The sequence below is a fragment of the Homarus americanus genome, unplaced genomic scaffold (assembly GCF_018991925.1).
Source record: "Homarus americanus isolate GMGI-L3 unplaced genomic scaffold, GMGI_Hamer_2.0 scaffold34921, whole genome shotgun sequence".
NCBI lineage: Eukaryota > Metazoa > Arthropoda > Malacostraca > Decapoda > Nephropidae > Homarus > Homarus americanus.
In genome coordinates this window covers 24,368,497-24,391,531 of record NW_024741901.1, presented here as the reverse complement: position 1 = coordinate 24,391,531, position 23,035 = coordinate 24,368,497, and the positions used below count along the sequence as shown (strand labels likewise).

Below are 23,035 nucleotides of genomic sequence, written 5' to 3'. Positions count from 1 at the left end.
AATCCGGGGGTCTTGTACATAATATTCGAGGGTCAGCTTGGGTGGGTGGGGTCAGTTTATATCAGCTTGAGTGAGGTTAGCTCGAGTGGGGTCAAGCTTGGGGTTGCTAAGTAGAGACCAGCTTAAAGTCAACCAAGCTGTGTGGTCAGGCTTAAGTTACGGTAGTTTAAAGGGTCAGTTCACGTGGTTAGCCTGGGGGAGGGTCAGCCAGGGGGTGAACTTGATAGGTAATTTTTGAGGTCAACCTTGTTCTGATCTTCAAGGTCAAGCTTTTGGTTTAATCTATAGGGTCAGCTTAAAAGAGTTCTCCTTGGGTCAACTCTAGGGTCAGTCTGAAAGATGAACGTGAAGTGTGTAGCCTGAGGTGAAGTGTATTGTGAGGTCAGACTGTGAAGCGAGTCATGGGGAGACTTGCTTCACCAACACCCGGTCTCACTTACCTCAGGGAGACCGCAAAGGGTGTTTACTCCTGCAGCGCGCGCACGCGCGCACGCACGCACACGCACACACACACACACACACACGCGCGCACGCACACCAGCTTATTTCACCTAGAGATCAACCAGTCTAACACTATTTGGGGGAACGAATTTAGGTTAATTAGGTTAAGGTAAAGTTACGCAAGGTTACGCTAGCGATAGGTTAAGTTAATCTTTAGGTGAAATATGTTGGCGTGTGTTAAGGTGGAGGCGGTCACACAGCAGCTGCCTCATCACCCAGACCTGCCTCTGAGCTGCTCCTGCTGATGAAACATTTAATACTGTCTTATTGATTTTGTGAGATGCTGAGGCCACCCACCACACCCACACCCACCCCCACCCACTATATCAACACACACACACCCAGCACTGACCGCCCTAACCAAGTATACAACAGGTAACAGCCCCAGTGTGTGACGCCAGCACCCAGGTAATGAAGGCCACCAGGTGTGTTAATGAGGTCCATGTATACTTTCACCAACACCTCCCCCAAAAAGAAGAGGAAAGTTTTATTACTTTTACAAAAAAAATGGCGATGGAAGGGAAAGTATTCACGCTATAATCACAATAAACATCATCACTATTATAACAACTAGTACCATGACAACTATCGTCACTATTACTACGACAACCACCAGCACAAATACCTTCACTATGACCACAACCACCGCCGGGCGTCACCACACCATCGTAGGAGTTGCCCACAGAGACATAACACTGACTTGATACACACAACAAGAGCACCCTCAAGATAACGACCCCTCCTGCCCATTATGGACGGACGGAGAGACAGGTCGACTTAATTTGAGTGACATTATCTTGCCCGTCACCCGTCCATATACTGTACTATTTGCGGCAAGTGGCATGAAATTCCTCGGTGAAACTAGAGGGACGAATTGATTCTACCCAACTATGATTACAGACAGACAGACACACACACACCCGATCGTCATCCCCTAACAAGCAGAGCTGAGAGGGGGAGGCACGCGCTTCCCAGGACTGCCACCAACACGCGCGCCTCACCACCACCCCACGCCACTGACCCCCTCACCAACGGGTAATCTATGCACGAGTAACAGTGTAGTATGCCTGAACCATGACCCTCCTGTAGGTAGTATATGCACACCGGTATGCACCACTACCAACCGGCTGTATGCACGGATTTATACACGAGGAACACAAGAATGCACAGTATGCAAGCACCATGGGGGGGGGGGATGTGGTCGACAAGCAAGAGAAATTAGTATATGCAAATCCTTCTGCACAACGAACGACAGACTACAGGTTGTGTATGCAGGGAAGTATGCACACGAGGACTCCGGGAGGCGGCGCAGCAGTAGTGCGTGTCTGGGAATATCGACCCCATCATCTGGAGCCTCAATATTGAATCACGGGAGCCTTGTAGCACACGCCCGCCCAGGTGAAGCAGACTCCTATCATCACCTACCTGGCCTACACCTCAACCTGCACTACACACCTCACCTTCATCACTAATACATAAAACAATAAACAAACACACGGACGGACAACCTCTACGGGAAGAATAAAAACTGTGAAGCCAGAATTTTCCACCTTTGCCAAATACCTGACCCTCTGACCTGGTTGTGCAAAGCCGTCTATCCTTACCGTAATCTCTCTATCCATCCCTACCCCCCCCCCTGGTTTATCTCCAGTTATATCAAACCTAACCTAACCATACCATGAAAACAGGGTCCCAGTCCTACCCCAGATGGTTAGGTTAGGTCAGGATGGGGCATATAGGAACTAGGGGCCATTAACACTGGGCCCCATTCCTAAGAGTCAAGGTATTTTAACTTTTTTGGGGGAATAGTAAAATTAGGGAGTGTTGGGGCTATCTAGGGCCTATTAGGAATATAGCCAATTAGAACTTGGGGCCTATTTGAGCTAGATACCATCCCGACTGGTGAGGAAAGCTCAAAACACACACACACACACACACACACACACACACACACTTTCTCTCTCATCAATAACTTAATTAATAAGCATTAAATCTTATTTCTGCCGCTGTCACGATCCGTTCATTCAACTACAACAGAAAGTCTGACTAACTGATTAAATGACTAATTGCCTAACTGATTGACTGACTAAACGTGTGTGTGTGTGTGTGTGTGTGTGTGTGAAGTGAGTGTGTGTGTGTGTGTGTGTGTGTGTGTGTGTGTGTGTGTGTGTATGTGTGTGTGTGTGTGTGTGTGTGTGTGTGTGAGTGAGTGAGTGAGTGTAAGTGTGTGTGTGAGTGTGTGTGTGTGTGTGCGTGAGTGTGTAGAAGCATCATTACCTACACTACACGGTTCTCAATACAACAACAGCACGGTACACTAAACACCCCCCAGAAGTGATGGGTGTGAACGAGCGACGTGGTGATAATGGTGGTAACATTTGTTGTGTTTTCAAGAACTTTCCCATCACTTTCTCCTCCCTCGTCTTCCACAGGTAAACGGGAGCAGGTAAAAAAAATTGTGGGTTTACGTACTGTATATACGTGACTACCTGCCCCCTCCCCCCCTTCCACACTACTGACTGATGATGCAAATGTTTCCTCTCCTCCTCTCCCCTCTCTCACCCCTTCCCTCCTCTCTCCTCTCTCTCTCACCCCTTCCTCCTCTCTCCCTCTCTCTTCCCTCCTCTCCCTCTCTCACCCCTTCCCTCACGCCCAATCCAGGCAGATACAGTGGTGCTACCTGACTGACACACACCCAGTACACTTTATGAACCAGGCAATGAAGGCCTCCTTAGTTCCCTTACACACACACACACACACACACACACACACACACACACACACACTGTATTAAGTTACGACACTCACCTCTCACCTAACCTAACCAAACCACCATTACTTTCAAACACTCGAGAATGAAACGAGATTGTGGTGATGACGATGAATGAAACAGCAAATTTCCAGATTCATAATATAAGAGTAATTGTTCACCACGTTCTGCTGTGCAACTGATGAACGGGCTTATATTGTTCACCATACCTGCAGGAGGGAGACCAGAGCACCTTACCACAACTCGAGGGAGGGAGGGGGGGCACTGCTGCAGGGGGCGTTGAAATATACCTGAAGGACAAATTACCTGAAGCGTCACTTATCTAGGGGGGGGGCGGGGTATGAACACTACAGCTGGGGGCGTGACGTACCTGGCGGGGGAGAGAAACATACATCAGTTCACTTTCCACACCTGTGCTGGCGCCAATCACCACTTTTACCCGTGAGTGACTCGGGGGAAAATCTTCACGTGTGCCGTGGGATCATACCAGGGGGCGCTGCTGTGGTCTTATTGTCATCACACACACACACCTTGCAACATGCCACTGCAGCCGCCAGCCTGCCCCCAGCCTTGCAACACACACACACACACATACACCATCATCACAGGAAAACTAGCGATATCACTTTGTAATAATTGCCAGGCTTTTATTTTTTGCCAACACATATTGTACGTGACGCGGCTATTGGTGCAGAGGGAAGGTTGCAGTCGGGGGAGAGAGGCGGTGTGGCGGTGATATGTGATATATAAAAAACATTAAAATCAACTTTATTTAACAGTAACTTCAATAATAATAATAATAATAATAATAATAACCACACAAGTAACAACCGCAACAACTTCCACCACAACAACCACATCAATAACAACTACAGCATCAGGAACAACTACAACCACTACACCACCAACAACAACAACCACGTCATCAACAGCAGTAGCAGCGGGTCTCCTTCAGTAGTCAGCGAGACGTTACCCTTTTTCTCAAATGTCAGGTGGCTGTCGAACTTCCGCGGTGCATTCGTGATTTGGCCGCGCCATTTACTGTTGCTCGCCATTTACTGTTGCTGTGCCCGTTTCATGCACAGATTAATGTAGGGATTGCTGTTATGTTGCTGCTGTGTTAGTTACATGCACAGATTAATTTAGGGAGTGTTTATGGGGACAACAAACTATGACTCCTTTGTAAATATTGGAACCCGTGACAATATTACCCTAAGATTCAATATACAGACCATACACCAATTTCTTTAACTCTCGTCTAATAAAAAATAATTCCTCTCCCTTCAGAACTATAGGGACATACAGTATCACGCGGCATTAACGATAATTATGTGGGATTCCCGTTAGACCACACCCAAATCGATCTGTGACTATGCAGGCCCGCTACCCCTTCCTCCTCCTGAAGCAGACTTTATAGTACCAGTAATCAGTAACCACCAGTCACTCACTACCAGGCCACTGAGGGAGGGAGACGTGTTGTCCTTCCTCCCGTCTTCTATAATGGTTTGAATTCAATAATAATAATAATAACAAAACAAGTATATTTATTATTTTTTAACAGCATAGACAGAATATATATTTAACTTTAACAAGTATTACGGGAAAATTGCTCATCGCTAACCTTCTCCCACGCCCGGGAATAATAAAAAAAAACCAAGTGACAAACGCTCAAGGTTCCTTATAAACATGGGAAAAAAAGTCATGTGATTAGATCGGTAGAATGAGGAGCTGTTGCCACGTCACACAATGGGAGGATGTCGGCACAATAGTCAAATTACGGGAAAGACGCGATAATTTTTTTCTACTTTTAAGGAAACATTCTTCAGAAGCGGGGAATCATTCATTGTTTTGGGGCAGAAATATATTGTTTTTAGTTATTGGTGGGTAGGAGGGGAGAGGTGATGTTGTAGTTGATTAAATTTTTTGGCTGGGATAGAAAGTTCAGTGCGAATACATTTTAGTGGGAAAGCAACTCTATGGCGGCGGGAAAGTTCCAACAGGAGCGCTCTGGGGTGAAGTAAGAGTTATGGTGAAGGATTAAGTTGATATGACATCAAATACAACTTCAATAGGGGGAGAATGTTATGGAGAAAAAAAATGCTTTGACGGGAAACTTTCTTCAACAGTGAGTGGAGTGGCATTGTTTTGGCGGGAGGGAGGGAGGGAGGGAGCGCGGTTGGCAACACTCACACCACTAACGGTCGCCTGTGGACCCCCAGTCTACTGTACGTACATAGATTCACTAAAGCCCCGTACGTTAACATCTACAACAGAGTTATAAGAGGACAGCATCATAGTTAGTAGACTCTTAGTGCAAATTGGACGCTCTTGTGGCTGCCTGGATTGTGTCGTAGGTTAGATACGCTGCCACACTACACTACCGCCAGTTACGTTGCAGAATCATATACTGTACTGTAGTTACGAATTTTTACGGGATCTAACGCCTTTCCCGGATGTTCTCACCACACACACACGAGCTGGGATAAACCGCCGATTTCCCACACACACACACACTTTACATGTTACTCCACTGACATTGATTTTCATTACAGTGTTCTACGAGTTAATGAAAGATAATGACTGGTTTACGGGTTGTAATCCAAAAGGGCCTTAGTTAGAATAGCTTGGGGCCTATCACTACTGGGGTCTATTAGGAGCAGGGCCACATTATTGGTCTTGGGGCCCACATGACCAGCAACCTTTCCACATAACCTTCACAGACTGTCAGGTGACCCCACGTTCCCTCACACAAGACACCAGCACGCAGGTAATGTTGGGCTTAGTACGTGACAGACCTTCACGTGTAACACTAGCGGGATCAAGGATATTTACACGTACCTTTTTAGTTTTTCCCAAGTATAGCCAAGAGGTTAACAGTAACTGAACAGCCAAAGCCACGAGACACAGCAGCCAATGAGATCCTAAAACAGCCATTACGACAGCCTGAAACAGCCATTACGACAGCCTGAAACAGCAACTACAACAGCCTGAAACTGCAACAAGATCGTGAAATAACAGAAAACACAGCAACTGGCTATTTCGTCACGGGTGGCTAGATGCCCTAGGGTCCAGCAGGCAGCCCAGGACGAAGGAGAGCGGGAGGTGGTGAAGGTCGGAGATGTTGAGCTACCACCACTACCAACATCCCTACCACCACTACCTCCCCTACCACCATTACCTCCCCTACCACCACCATCACAACCACCAACATTACCTCCAACATCATTAGATACTTTGATTACGTTACGAAAATTATATATATTTTGATGACGTTACGAAAATAAATACTTTGACTAGTAAAGATGACAATAATGGGTAAAACTGAAGGTATAGGAGACTGAAGAGGGAGGTAAAGACTGGTATGAGTTGAGGGCTGTGGTCGCCAACCCCAAGACAGATGGATGACAACCTTGACTGACTGACTGACATCGCGTTTGGGTTAGATCATCCAGATTCTTAAGTGGATAATTCCCCTTCATATTAAATTGACTGTGATAATGGTAAATAAAAGTGACTGTTGATCAAGACGACTGGAGAGAGACAATAATACAGTCTTTTGTTGTAGTGGGTGAGTGAGTGGGTGGGTGAGTGAGTGGGTGAATGAGTGGGTGAGTGAGTGAATGAGTGGGTGAATGAGTGAGTGAGTGAGTGAATGAGTGGGTGAATGAGTGAGTGAGCGAGTGAGTGAGCGAGTGAATGAGTGGGTGAGTGAGTGAATGAGTGAGTGGGTGGGTGGGTGTGTGAATAAGTAAGTGAGAGAGAACGTCAAGACTCACTAATAAACCAGGCAGGTGTAGGTGGGTCAGGACTCCCCCCCCCCTCCCCCTTCACCTCTAAAGCAACACTCATACACTTTGTGGCGGCGACAGTTAACAGCTATATCTCTCCCTCCTTCCCCCAACGGTACACTGGTGGTGGTGGTGGTGATGATGGTGCTGGTGGTTTCATGTCGCCACCACCACCACTACTACCCCACACCACCACCACCACCACTACTACCCCACACCACCACCACCACCTGCAATACCACCACCTTCACCTTTTCCGGGTTTTATTGCACGAAACAAGTCACTCGCCTGCAACTGACGCTCAAGATGCCAGCAGCGTACACCCAGCAGGAGAGAGAGAGAGAGAGAGAGAGAGAGAGAGAGTCTGTGGTGGTAGTAGTCTTCCCGCCTTAGACAGACAGACAGACACAAATCTTCCCGAGTATAACGGTTAAACAAAGGTCAAAGTTGTGGCTAAAACACTTCACACCTGTAGGAAACCTCACCAAGACCCAGGTTAACCAAGGTCACCATCCTAACAGATTCCTACGCCTTACATCCTTCCTTTAAACTGGTGATTAAGAGAGACCTGGATACAATTACGGTATAGTCTCTACGATACTTCAGCGCCATCATGTAAGGAAACACCGAGTGAGGAGTAAAAAACGTTCTCGGTCAACAGGTTAAGTGGTTCTCAAAAACACTCGGTAAGTATATGAACTGTTTTCCTTGTTGACAGATGATGACACAGCGGGTTTAAACTACACGGGAGGAACAGTTTTGAGTGATCATATCTCTCTCTCTCTCTCTCTCGCTCCAGGGCCAAACTCAACACCGTACCCGAACCCTACCCGGAACTGGACCCCAAATTTTCCATATCGAAGCCATGGGTCGGACTGGGTGGAGTCGGGTTGGGTTAGGTTAGTTTTCCAATATTACCGAGTCTCAAATTTCGAAGGTTCATCCTCTTTGCGTCACAGGTTAGGATTAGCCGAGTGGTTACATTCTCACATACTCTGTCGGGGAGAAAAAAAAGACTTCCTAACCTTGGAAAATCCTGACCCAGACTGACAAATGGTGACCTCTGACCTCTTCCCTAACTAACAGCATACTCTGATAGGCCGTGAACACCCCCCCCCCCACCAACCCCTCCTATACTCAACAGCCTTCACCCCCCCTATCCTCTCTTCACCTGTCTAGACAAGTGTTGTGAGAAGGAGGGAGGTGGGTGGGTTGGTGGTTTGGGGTGAGTGGGGAAGGATGGCATGGGTGGGTTGGTGGGTGAGGGTTGTTGGGTACGTGGAGGAGGATGGGTGGGTGACGGAGGGGGATGAGAGAACAGGTTGTAGCCAGGTGAGCGTCATTCCCAGGTGTCACAATAATGGTAATAAATGTTCTGTTATTGTTTATGACCGGGAGAGGGGTGAAGGAGGAGGGGGTGAGGAGTGAAGGAGGGGTGAAGGGGAGGGGTGAAGGAGAGGGGTGAGGGAGGGGTGAAGGAGAGGGGTGAGGAATGAGGGGGTGAAGGTGCCATCTGTACAACACCTATGCTCGACTACCATCCATCCGTCTACCACCACTACCACTATTACAGTCCATCATCAACCACCACTACTATCACTGGTCATCTTTAACCACCACTACCACCACCCCTCTCCACCCCAGCAACACACCACGTCGATCGCTACACCTGAGGACGTCAAAATCGCCGTAGTGTGGAGGCAGTTCGACACGTCTTCACATCACCAAATACTCTAAAATCCATCATTGTTTTTATTACCTCAGTTAGATGCAATAGTACCCCCTGTAATCTCCAGTTAGGGAAGACATTTAACGTAAGAACCTGTGAGAATCCATTTTTTGTGTGTGTCAATGTTTAACCCTTTAAGTCCTGGAGGGTTAAATAATCGTCCTCAAAGGGTTAAATAATCGTCCTCAAAGGGTTAAACCATCGTCCTCAAAGGGTTAAACCATCGTCATCAAAAGCATAAGTGGGATAGTTATGTGTGTTCTTTAAATCACAGCCAGGAGATTCAATCAACCCAGGAACCAATGAGAATCAAGATCACGCCACACCGTTACTATTGAGGAGTTTTAAGACCTCCAAATGGTGTAGAGACCCAAGGTAAAAAACACAGACGTGAGTGAATGAGAGAAAGAGAGTAATTGAGTGAGTGAATGAGTGAGTGAAGCCAGAATCAGAAGCGTTCACACACCCACAGCTGCAGGGGAGGACAAAAGAGTTACACGAACCAAGTCTCTGAATCCGGATCTAGAGGTCACACGCCGGGGGTCCCTGAACTCATAGTCACGCTCTCAGCCTCTCCACACACACACACACACACACCTCATGTAACCTACCTACCAATCTGTAAACAACATTGACTCACTGTAAACAATGCTACTGCTCTGTAAACAACTGTACATTTCTCATCACTTTCTGTCATCTCTCATTATTATTATTATCATTATTATTATTATTAATATTATTATTATTATTATCATCATCATCTTTATTATACACAACGTGGGTGAAAAACTTAAACATATATACACACACACACACACACACACACACACTAGTAATATTTTTTTTTCAATAAACAATGTTGAACCAAATTAATTACATTCACAGGTAATTAGTGAACAGGTAATTAGTACACAGGTAATTAATAAAAGGTAATATTTTCACGCGGGGTAATTTTGTTTACTTCTATAACTCATTGTCATTGTTATTATTATTACTACTGTTGATATTATTATTATTATCAGCATCATCGTCAAACCTAACCTAACCATATATGTGGAAGTGTTAGTACCGCACTCTAGGGGTTAGTACCGCACTCTAGGGGTTAGTACCGTACTCCAGGGGTCAGTACCGTACTCCAGGGGTTAGTACCGTACTCCAGGGGTTGGGACCGTACTCCAGGGGTTGGGACCGTACTCCAGGGGTTGGGACCGTACTCCAGGGGTTGGGACCGTACTCCAGGGTTAGAACTGACCGGTGGTGGTGCCGTTATGTGACCTCAGGAGTGGACGGACACGCTCCTCTGTGATATATTCCTGGAGGCGTCTCGACCCTACACCACCAAGTGTCTCTCTGCTCCCTCAATGGCGGCAGTCGAGAACCTCATCTCTAATGTCTTTATAATATGTAGTGCAGATACCCGGCCTCTAAATGACCCCTTCCTCCTCCTTTCCTTCCTTCCATCCCCCTCCTTCCCTTCTTCTGCCCATCCCTCTCTCCTTCCCCCCCTTCTGTCCCTCCCTCCTACCCACTCCCTTCCTTCTCCCCCTCTTCCTTGCCTCCTTCTATCCCTCCCCCGCTGACCGGTCAAGATCTGGGCCGCCAAGATTTTTATTAAAGGTTCCCAATGGTAAAATATAACGCTAAATGGAGGAGACGTGAGAACGCATCTCAACGAACACACACACACAGTCCCTTCCAAGAGCTACCAGGAAGGAGGGAAAGAGGAAATAAAGGAGGAAGAAGGAAAGAGGAGAGGAAGACCTGAGGAATAAGAATAAAGATAGGAGAAAGAGTAGGAAAGAAAGGGAGAGGAAAAGAAGACAGAAAGAACGGAATGAAAAAGAATATACAAATGAGGAGCTGATAATGTTTACATTTATTTCCCCAGATGGTTTAACCTTCAGAAACTTTTGGGGAGGCCGGTGTAGGAGGCGCCAAGCACTCTAGATGTGCTGAGCTCTAGAGTGCACGGTGCCTAGGTGCAAATTACTATCACCATCAGGCACTCTAGAGTGGTTGACGCCTCCTACACCAGGAAGTACAACTTTTATCAATCTGTGTGTGTCTGTCGGTCTCTCTGTACTGTGTTGCTGCTCCCCCCCCGAGCTGCTAGAGGCCACCACCACGACTGCAAATCATGAGGGTAAAGTTTGCACATCCTGAAACCTTTACGTCACGTGAGTCAACAGACCACCCTCCACCTCCCTCCCTCCACTATCCCTACCACCACTCCTCCATCACCACTACTACTCCCCCACCACCCCACCATCACCACCACTCCCCCATCACCACCACTACTCCCCCATCACCACCACTCCCCCATCACCACCACTCCCCACCACTCCCCATCACCACCACTCCTCCATCACCACTACTACTCCCCCACCACCCCACCATCACCACCACTCCCCCATCACCACCACTACTCCCCCATCACCACCACTCCCCCATCACCACCACTCCACCACCACACTTTATTCTCCATCTTGAAATAAAAACTAATAACATCTTCACCAGTGTTGATTTACAGTACCTGCCCTGACTTACGACTGTGTGAGGAAACGGCTGTGAACCTAAAACAAATTGGGCCCCGGATCTACTAGGCCCCATATTAACCCGTTAAATGTGGTGGGTCGCTGAGAACTGGAGAACGTCTGAAAACTGATGCCATTAAGAGTGATTACCAATACTAATGGGTGGATGAAGTGTACTGGGGGTGAGGTTAAGGGTCATTTGTTCCTGAAGTAACTTGGGGACATGACCCTTCTGGTGGCTGTCGTGTTGTTAAGAGTTCAAGTGGCACAGTCTCTCTCTCTCTCGCCTGGGACTGTGTATATATATATATATATATATCTATATTTCTGTTTATCTATCTATCTATCTCTCATTGTTTATACTTCACACCTGTCTCGCATCTGTCTCTCCCTCACTACTGTCACACGGGGCCAGGACAGTGTCACCGTCCACCAACCGTCCACACTGGCGGGCCCAGCAGAGGTTGAGTGTCACTTGATCGAACTTGATTTGTTCTTATCACCGCCAAGTGGAGAACCGGTATGGTCAGGGGGGTGGTCTATGTCCGGCCAGTGGAGAGAGAGAGAGAGAGAGAGAGAGAGAGACGCCACTAATGTTATTTACCCCATGAGGCCATCACACACACACACACACACACACACACACACACACACACTGGGGAAAGCTAATTAATAATATTTAACAATCCACGACACAGCTTCATCACCCATTGTTGTTGTTGTTGTTGTTTACGGACATCATCAATGGATAGTATTTTTAGCAACACCTGAGCTGACTTAGTTAACAGTGTTGTGATGGCGCTGTCTGTGTTAATTTATTGCTGTGTTAACTACTACTTCTGTTAAACCTTACTGTGTTAACTATTGCTAATATTATCATCATTATTTATTATTATTATTATTAACACATTCGATCAATATCACAATCCACCATTATCACCATCACCACCACAAACATCACCACCACCACCATTATCACCATCACCACCATTATCACCATCACCACCACCTCCACCACCATTATCACCATCACCACCACAACACAGGTTCAGGTTATATACAACACGATCCCTCACATCTACTGGGGATTGGGGACGAAATCTCCTATATTCCTGCGAGATGGAGTGTGATCCCCCCACTTGATGAGAGAGAGAGAGAGAGAGAGAGAGAGAGAGAGAGAGAGAGAGGTAACCTGGAAGGAAGGAAAGAAAGAAGGAAGGAAGGAAAGAAGGAAGGAAGGAAGGAAGGAAGGAAGGAAGGAAAGGTATCTTCCTAGTTAATATGACCACAATATATCACACAGACGGACGCGACTACTGGTGGGTGTTGACCAGCTGTTGTGAGGTGGAAACAAGATGGCGGCCATATGTTGATATCATTAGAGTGTTTAATTACCCTAAATAACCTCACGTCAACTACACTCACGGAAAACAAGCGGGTGTACACAGCGCACACGCACGCACGCACGCGCACACACACACAGACACACACACACACACACCACTCCAATTACCACCAGTCATGCGTTCACCTACTGACTGTGTCTAGTAGGGCACTGGATCTCCCTGCTTGGCTGCCTCCACTACCTGCTGCTCCTGCTTTACACTACCTGCTGCTCCTGCTCTACAACTCCCGATATCTGATACATCACCCCCCACACTGTCTCCCACCTGACCACAGTTTCCCCCCACAACAAGCTTCTTAGCGAGGCGTGTGTACTAATTGGTGACACACACAGACACACACACACACATATATTAATTAAAAACAGTAAAGCATAACACACCTGGTCACTGTATACCTGTGTGTTCACCGTCATCTGTCTAAACCAAGAATCATTTACTGTGTATTATTGTCTCAGTACCTTTAAAATAGACAGCCAGACAGAAAGACAGATACAGCCAGACAGACATAGAAAAACGAGATATTCAGACAAGACAGACAAACAGACAGACAGATAGGGGAGACCTGGACAGAAGGCTACAGTGAGTCAGGTTAATGTCCTCTACGTCAGGCCGAGACTCGCCTTCACCATGACTCAATATTAAAACATGTTCACCAATTTTATAAAAGGAGCGGATTCCTTTTTAATGGTGCACAGAATTTTTAACGGTGGATGTATTTATAGTGGCACGTGAGTATTTTTAATGGTGCACGTGTTTATAATGTCACGTGAAATTTCTAACGGTGGTGCACGTTTGTTTTATAATGTCACGTGAAATTTCTAACGGTAGTGGTCAAATTTGTCTTTAAGGCGCTCGACAGTTGTAATGGCGCACGGTGATATTAAAAGCAAGGAACATATGGTGGTGAAAATAAACCTAACGGTGTGTGTGTGTGTAAACGATGTTTTTAAATGGTGCTGGTTAGAATTTTTATAAAGGCGCTGGGGAGAGTTTTTAATGGCGTATGGTGGCCTCCTACTGGTCACACTTAAGACCCTCCCCCTTGGCGGCACGCCCACCATGACCCCCTAACGGCACGCCCATCACAGCTCTCATAAAGGCGTGTGGTTGAAATTAACGTAACTCTTCAAAGGGTTAAAACACCCCCTCCCCTGAACCACCACTACCACCATCACCACCTCTGGGTTACCACCACCAACACCACACACTCACCACCAACACCACTCTCACCACCAACACCACACTCACCACCAACACCATACTCACCACCAACACCACACTCACCACCAACACCAAAACCCACACTATCAGCACCACCACCTCCCCTGGGCTACTGCCACCACTAACACCCACACTCTCACCACCAACACCACACTAACATCACCAACACCACACACTCACCACCAACACCACACTCACCACCACACTAACACCACACTATCACCACCACCCTCAAGTCACCTTTAATGTGTACTGTTGGCGGTGATGTGAGAACACAGTCAAGAAACAAGATCGATCACCACGTGTCTACTGTATGTGTTGCCTCAGTCTCTCCCTCTCTCCCTCACTTTCCACCATCTCTCCCACACCTCCCTCGGTCTCCATCATTTCTCTCCCTCCCTCCCTCACTTTCCACCATCTCTCCCACACCTCCCTCGGCCTCCATCATTTCTCTCCCTCACTCTCCCCCCGTCTCTACCACAGGCTGGAGAAACAGAGGCCCTATAGTGAAGATAAAGAACACTGCCCTACCTTATAAGACTAATTAATGTACAGGTACACAAGGCAACATGGCCGACACTGCACTCAGGAGCCGTCACCCGGGATCGAACCAGTGACCATTAGGAAAGAAGGTAAGTGCTGTATCCACTCACCCACCACAACCCACAACCATGAGCTTAAAAAAAATCGTAAGTTAAAGTATAAGTGCGTCAGATTGAGGCACTTAAGTAATACGTTTTTAAGTGCCTCAGACTGTACAGGCATTGGTGATATATAAAACTCCCTGACACAACTACCACCCCACTCTCCAAGAAGGTAGGGAGGAAAACAAAGTCCCTCTCCCTCAAGATAGGAAGGAAAAGTGCATCTCAAGGCCCTCGACCAACCAACACACTCAACAATATCCAGGACCAGAGTTCGGTGTGTTGTAGTGGTGGCCTAAGCTTGGTATTACGCGGTTAATGGTTGGTAGAGCCTTAGTGATCTAGGCTGTGATTGGCTGGGACACCTACACCATGCTGTTACACGGGTCCTGGTGGTAGCGCTGGTAAACTGCTGCCTCGAATGGGTCATTAAAGTATGTTTTTTGGGTGTATTGTGATGGTAATGACGCGAGTGTGTGTGTGTGTGTGTGTGTGTGTTTATATATTTCCTTGTGTGCATTTTACAAAGATACACAGCAAACACTCGCACACACACACACACACACACCTGGAATTATCTACAGCATTACAACAAGTTATATATAACCCTCATCCCTACATCATAAAACTACAACCACAACACAAACACACTAATCCGGAATCAGGGCTCAAAAGGCTCCCCCCCCCCGTCCAATCAATGTTTCCAGCCCAATCTCCACTAATCACAGGGGGGAGTCCCGGGCCAATCAGGAGCCAGATGTTCTTCATATTCAGTGATTGGATGATAACGTAACAGATGAAAAAACAGCAACACAGACAGATAGACAAACTTATTTTACCAGAATCAGTATATAGAACTTCCTCTCTGAGTAAGATATTGATATATTTATTAAGAAACAAGAGCCTCCAGAGATAAGCACACACACACACACACACACACACACACACACACACACACACCTCGTCAATTTACAATTCTTAATGCGGCAGAGATGTGAGCGACTCGTCAGCTGATCACGTCAACACACGAGATGTAAACAAAACGCACGTGGTGGGACATAAACACTAATTACTATCCCTCCCCTTCCCTCCCATCACGGTACATGAGGCAGCTAACGGTGGCGGTGACAGCTCTAATATGCGTCAACATCCTCTCCCCCTCCTACACTACCAAGCTAAAGTGAGCACAATACACTGCTACATGACCACTACAGTCGCCAGTCAGGCCTTGGAACTGTTTATCACACTACAGGACGGCGTGATCACTAGTCCAATATGTCCCCAGTGACCCAACCTAGTTCTAACCAATAGGGGGTCAACTTGAGGGCCCTGAGTCTAATGGCCTCGAATGACTCCCAATACTGATGGTTAGCTTAATTAGTCGCGGGGCCTTATTGGTCTGGGGCCTAGTAGTACTGGGGGCTTATTAGTCGTGACTCGTGGGGTCCAAATGACATTCTTACACACACACACACACACACCACCTGAACAACGCCACAGCTTACTGGTGAAATTTAAAACAACCACAACCACCACTACTACAACAGCTACAACCACCACTACAACAACTATCTTGCTCAGGTGGTGGAGGTAGACGTCTAGTGAGGCTGTGAACGTGGAGGAGGAACGAACTGAACGGGTGAACACGAAAGGATGGCGGTGGTACTTGGAAAGGGGAAGGGGGAGGGGTGAGGGGAATGGTGGAGGGAGAGATGGTAAGGGTGGTGGAGGGGTGTAGTTGATGGTGTAGGTGGAAGGGTGTAGGTGGAGGGGTGTAGGTGGAGGGGTGTAAGGGTAGGTGGATGCTGGAGGCTACTAACACTGACCCACACTAAAATATTCAGCGGGGGTCACAGCTGCCGCATAGGCCTACCCACCCACCGTTATATAAGTGCCGCCGTGGGCTAACAGAACGCCAGTGCGGGCAGAAGACGAGCGAACGTTTGTAAGCCTGTGTGTGTGTGTGTGTGTGTGTGTGTGTGTGTGTGTCCATTAAATAAAATCCCATTATGCCTCTCATTAACGTAAACAAATCCCTCTACCTCCCCCATCAGCGTCCAAACAAAATCCCCCCAAAATAATGTACGTACTAAACAAAATCCCCCCGAGTGACTTACACAAATCCGCCCGTAAAACAACACAAAATCCCTCGCAATCATGCAAAAATCCCACAATCCCCCCGAGAGCTTCAGAGCCAAATACCTGGCCAGCACGAACCCAAATTCTCCGCATATTGCACTGAATACCGGGTCATGCATTGTCGGGGTGTGAGGTGTGGTGTGAGGAGTGAGGTGTGAGGGATGAGGTGAGGTGTGAGGAATGAGGGATGAGGTGAGGGGTGAGGAGTGAGGGATGAGATGGTGTGAGGGATGAGATGAGGTGTGAGGGGTGAGGAGTGAGGGATGAGGTGAGGAGTGAGGTGTGGTGAGGTGTTAAACAAGAGGAAAAACGAACCTGAAGATAGTGAGGCGGTTCTCTCTCTCCCTCCTACTTCCCTCACTCTGACCATCTCTTCCTCCCTCCCTGCCCTGACCTCATCCTTCTCTCTGACGGAGCCCCCCCCCCCCTCTCACTCACTCCGTCCCTCCTTGATGAGCCAGCTGTTGGAGTCACACACACACACACACGTGGTACAAACACACAAAGGCGGTGCACAAATATACTAAGAGGTGGTACAGATACTCACACACACAGTTGGTATACACAGACACGCACATACACAGCTGGTACACACACACAGCTGGTACAAACACTCACACAGCTGGTACACACTCACACAGCTGGTACACACACACACAGCTGGTACAAACACTCACACAGCTGGTACACACACACACACACAGCTGGTACACACTCACACAGCTGGTACACACACACAGGTGGTGCCTCAGCTAGACGTATGCCAGATGGCTGGGTCGACCCTCTCTGCCTCACACCATTAACCAAGTTTATTCCTTTCCTTCTATTTCTTCTTCTCCTTTATTCACTATATTCTTATTATATCTTTCCTTCTCTCAATATTCTTCACCTACGATATTTTACTAATGATTATCTACTACTTTCTTATCTCACCTGTTATTCTTTATCAGTTATTCACCAATTACACTTTTACTACTCATTTCATCATCTCTATTCTCCTCTGTGTATTCTCTATCTACGATCGTTCATCAACCCTCGTCTCTATCTCACTCATTTACTTAACTATGACTCACACATCTTCACTACACATTCACGTATAAGAACGACGCCTCACATTCACCATCATTAGAATGTTGTATGATCGAGGGAATGTTCCTGTTTCTCATCCACTTTATTGATATGTATGTGTGTGTGTGTGTACGTGTTATCAGGTCTATCATGTCGCTTTCCTGTTATTCACTACACTTCTCTCTCTCTCTCTCCTACACACGCTTTCATTTTATTTACTGACATAAGAACAAAAGATAGAGTGAGTGAGTGAGTCAAGCGATACTGTAGCAGAGGTTCACCCGCCTTGTAATACACCAGCTGAAGGATGTTCTAAATGATGTGATCAGTGGAGAGAGAGCATCACCCCACCCCCCCCCCATCACACCACAATAGGTAGTTATGATATATGACAGTAATGACCACCTGTTAAGAATATTATTGTTTACGATGAAGCAATAACCTAGTGTGTGTGTGTGTGTGTCAGCAGGGAGTGGGACAAGCGGCTGACAGTACACCACACCAGAGCTGACGTGGACAACAAACACAGCGGGGACACACACTCAGACGACAAGTACAAATAAACACGAGTCAAGTTTTACATCAACACAGGATAGAGTAGAGAGAGACGTGTATGGATAGGACCGCCCGAGCTATCCTCCTCCTCCTCCTCCTGGATAGTACCAAGCAACTGACTGGATGGATAATTTAACAGGTGGATAGAGTTTAACAGAGGGATGGATAGGTTAGGATGGGATAGGTTAGGACTGGGGACCCATTTGACCAGTCACCGTGTAAAGTGGTCTAAGATCCGGGTTGTGTTGGTGTGAGCAGGTCCGTGTCACGCTGCTGTGCCGCCAACATGTAAACAAACACACGCGTTAAGGAGCCATTACAACCACCTCTCTCACTACGCTTGTCTGTCTGTCTGGTGTGAGAGAGAGAGAGAGAGAGAGAGAGAGAGAGAGAGAGAGAGAGAGAGAGAGAGAGAGAGAAAATTTTCCATCAAATAAATAGTTATTACTTACTTATATCATTCACTAATAAACATGCGAACTGTAAAGATAATCTCTCTCTCTCTCACCTTTACTATCTCCCCCTTCTACCTGGTGACCTAGCATGACACACTACAGTAAGTCAACACCTGTACACGACCTACCTGAGACTCCTGCCCCATATCTGAAATAACTCAACCCTTTGATGGCCACTGACTATACACCTTTACCTGCCTGCCGCTCCCCACCTGTAATCACACACACCAGGTACACATTACACCCCCCCCCCATGATGGACCCATTTCTCTCCATATTGCAGACCTTTACAACAATCTACAGACCATTTTTTCTTAGCATTTTCATCACTAATAAACTTACGAACTATTCTTTGTTATTTAATTATGAATTTAATTATCCAGTCGCTAGTACAGAAGGAACAAACTTGCCCGTTGTTTGGTATTGAAAGTCACACTGGGCACACTCTCTTTAGGTGTCTCGGGCCGGGGACTGAACCCAGGACACTGTGGTGAGAGAGACACGCGTTACCTCTACTCCACCAATGTTTAATTAGAGGGAAATACTGAAGGTCGGAGGGGGAGAAGGGAGGGAGAGGGGGAGAAGGGAGGGAGAGGGGGAGAAGGGAGAGGGGGAAGGAGGGAGAGGGGGAGAAGGGAGAGAGAGAGAGGTAAGTACAACACATTGAAATACAAAAAATAAACACAACAGAGCCACAAAAATCCATTAAGGGTTCATTAAGTTCCACCATTCACGGACAGGCACTCAAAAAGTTCGGTCAGAATTTTTCCCTTAAGTTACGACCCTAATTACCGGACGAATAGCGGCACTCACCTGTCCTACATCAATAAAGACAAGTTAACGTATACGCAATGAGGTCACTTATCACTCTGACGTCACTTATCACTAATACGTCACGTTATCTTCTAGTTCGATAGTGATCCAGGCGGTGGTGATGTCATGGTGCAAGGGCGTCTAGAGTGACTCCTGATGTCACCCCGTGTCTAGCTGATGACATCACCATGCACACTACTACTACAACGACCTCCCCAAGATATGCTCTCTCTCTCTCTCTCTCTCTCTCTCTCTCTCTCTCTGTTTATTTCTAATCTTTCTCACTCACTATCTGTTTATGGGTGTTCAATTAAAACTATCTACCATGAGAGAGAGAGAGAGAGAGAGAGAGAGAGAGAGAACAACAACACCACCATCATCTCGTTAAGACCTCACATTCTTGCCCATTGTGCCTGGTGCTGGGGTGAAGGCAATTGGCACGAGACCCTAGTACTGGTAAGGGGTCATTCTCTCTCTCTCTCTCATGGGGAGGTGTTGAGGGTCTATCTTAGGTGTCCTGTAGTGATGGTTCTTGTGGTGTCTCCTACTGTCAACACACACACACACATGGTCATTACACCTGTGAGAGACGCGAGGAAACATGTGGGTGAACAAAGGTGATCAATACGGTACAAAGTGTGTACAGGGAGACCAAGGACCTCTCCCCCTCACCTCCCTGTCTCCCTCCTCCTGCCTCTCCCTCCTCCTGCCTCTCCCCCTCACCTCCGTGTCTCCAGGCTCTAACTTACACTTCCTCCCTCACTCACCCACGCCCCGATGCTCTTACCCTCTCCCCTCTCTTCTTTCCTCTATCTTACACTTTCCATTTCTCTATCTCCTTCTCTCCCTCCATCTCCTTCTTTCTCCCTCTCTCCCTCCATCGTTCTCCACCAGTACTATTGCATCCGGGATGAAGTGACATAATGATCCTAGGTTCGTGTTGCCATTATTTCAGAATATCTGTACCTGTATCTACACCTGTACCTGTATCTATACCTGTACCTGTATCTGTACCTACACCTGTATCTACACCTGTACCTGTACCTACACCTGTATCTACACCTGTACCTGTATCTACACCTGTATCTACACCTGTACCTGTATCTACACCTGTACCTGTATCTACACCTGTACCTGTATCTACACCTGTACCTGTATCTATACCTGTACCTGTATCTGTACCTACACCTGTATCTACACCTGTACCTGTATCTGCACCCGTACCTGTACCTACACCTGTACCTACACCTGTACCTGTAATGTTGTTTGTAAACGAGTCAAGAGAAGGTAATCATTACTTACCTGTCTTCCTCATTAACACTCCCAGCAGCGACCCTCCATTACCACACTCACTGGCAACTTACCTCCCTCTCCCTCCCTCTTTTTTCTGTTGCAAGTAGAAGAGGGGCTAAGGGGTGAGAGGGGAGAGGAGAGTGGGTGAAGAGAAAGAGGGAGGGGAGCGGAGAGAGGGGGGAGAGTAGGTCAGGATGGAGAGGGAAAGGAGATGAATGAGAGGAAAATGGTGAGGGATGAGGAGACGAGAGAGTATAAAAAGAGAGGAGGAGGAGGAGAGGGTGAAGAAAGGAGGGGAAACAAAGGTAAACAAAAACGGGAGAGAGAGTAAGAGTGAATAGAGTGGGTAAGAGAGAGGAGGGAAGGAAGGAGAGAAGAGGAAGGGAGGCGAAGAGCGAAATAAGAGAGGGAGGAAAAGAAGAGAAGGAATGAGAGGAGAAGCCAATAAAGATACACACACACAGCCAGTTCCACCCTCAACCCACCCCCTCACACCCTCAACCCCACCCCTCAACCCCTCACACCCTCAACCCACCCCCTCACAGCTCAGGCTTCCGGTACTCAACAGAATAAGATCCGGATTCACAGTGACACGAACGACGACGATGACGAATAAACCCCTCGAACCCGACCTATAACTCACTGACTCACTTTAGCTACAACAACAACAAAAACTAAACAAAATGGCGTCAGAATTGTATCAAGACTCTACATTCCCTCTGTATCTACCCCTCTAATCTTTTTCTCCCCTTCTCCCTCTCTCTCCTACCTGAAATAATACACCAATCTTCGTCTATTCCATTCTTCCTTCTTTCTTTACCCCCCCTCTCTCTCTCTTCCTCCCTCATCTCTCCCCTCCTTCTCATCTCCCTCCTCCCTCTCATCTCCCCCTCCCTCATCTCCCCCTCCCTCATCTCCCCCTCCCTCTCATCTCCCCTCTGTCTCCCCGGGGTGCCACTGTTAGTCCAGCCTTTCATCTCCCACCATCATTATTCTCAACACTTTCATTACCCTCCTCCGTTCTTCCCTTCTCTCTCTTTTATTCCTCCCTTTCTTTCTCCCCTATTTACTCCCCTTCTCTCTATGCCTGGGGTGCCTAGTGACCATACATCTGTTTCTTCACACTTACAAAATACTTCTTCTCTGTATGTATGTATGTATGTATGTATGTATGTATGTATGTATATAAGTACTGTATGTATGGTTGTAAGTATGTATGTATGTATGGCTGTAAGTATGTATGTATGTATCTTTCTCTACTAAATATTGTAATTAATGACCTCACTTTTCACTCTATCTCCCAACTTTCTCTTTATCTCCTTTCATCGTCCTCTCTCTCACTCCTTTCCCACCCCTTTCTTTTACATTACCTCCTCCATCCACGTTTCGCTCCTCCCCCCCCTCCCAGCACGATTTAGAAGACGGGGAAGAGAGAGGGAGGGGGGAGGAGGGGGAGGGGAGGGTGGTAGTAACAGCAACTTTCCGACGTCGTGGAGAGAGAGAGAGAGAGAGAGAGAGAGGTGTAATGTGCTGCTTCCTGTGTCCTGCGGAGGTGGAAGTGAGAGAGATGGGGGGTCTCGCTCACCTGTACAACACCTTCCACTAATTAACATGGACGCCTCAGTCTAGCCTAATTAATCTCTGACCTGACTCACCTGGAGAGTTGAGTCAAGGTCCCATTGACTCTGGTTAGCTTCTTGAGTCAGTGAGTCAATACCGAGTCAGTGTGGAGCGACTCGAAGTGACTTTACGTGAGTCAATGTGGAGTGACACAAGAAGTGACCACCTTACCTGAGTCAATGTGGAGTGACTCAAATGAACCTACGTAAATCAATGAGAAGTGACTCGAGTGACTTACCTGAGTCAATGTCGAGTGGTTCGTCCCTGGGTTCGTCCTCGTGGTCGGACGAGAGGGACCTGAAGAGACTCGGGGCCTCCTCATCGTCCGACTCCACACTCTCACTCCGCTGAACATGGCGGCCCCGTGCCTTCTTCCTGGTGAGTGACGAGAGAGGTGGTGAGTGACGGTGAGATAGTGAGTGACAGGAGAATAACAGGGAGATAGTGAAAAACGATGAGTGACGGGAGATAGTGAGTGACGGAGAGATGGTGAGTGATG

General features: G+C 47.3%; 1 protein-coding gene across 1 annotated transcript in view; it reads right to left on the bottom strand.

Annotated features, from left to right (window-relative positions):
• Positions 1-23,035, bottom strand: part of LOC121876152 (nascent polypeptide-associated complex subunit alpha, muscle-specific form-like) — a 69,050-nt gene that overhangs the window by 26,540 nt on the left and 19,475 nt on the right. Inside the window, exons 2-3 of the mRNA XM_042381089.1 lie at positions 22,775-22,911; positions 19,624-19,628 (exon numbers count right to left, since the gene is read on the bottom strand). Coding sequence (XP_042237023.1) covers positions 19,624-19,628; positions 22,775-22,911 — 142 coding nt within the window. The remainder of the gene's footprint in view (positions 1-19,623; positions 19,629-22,774; positions 22,912-23,035) is intronic.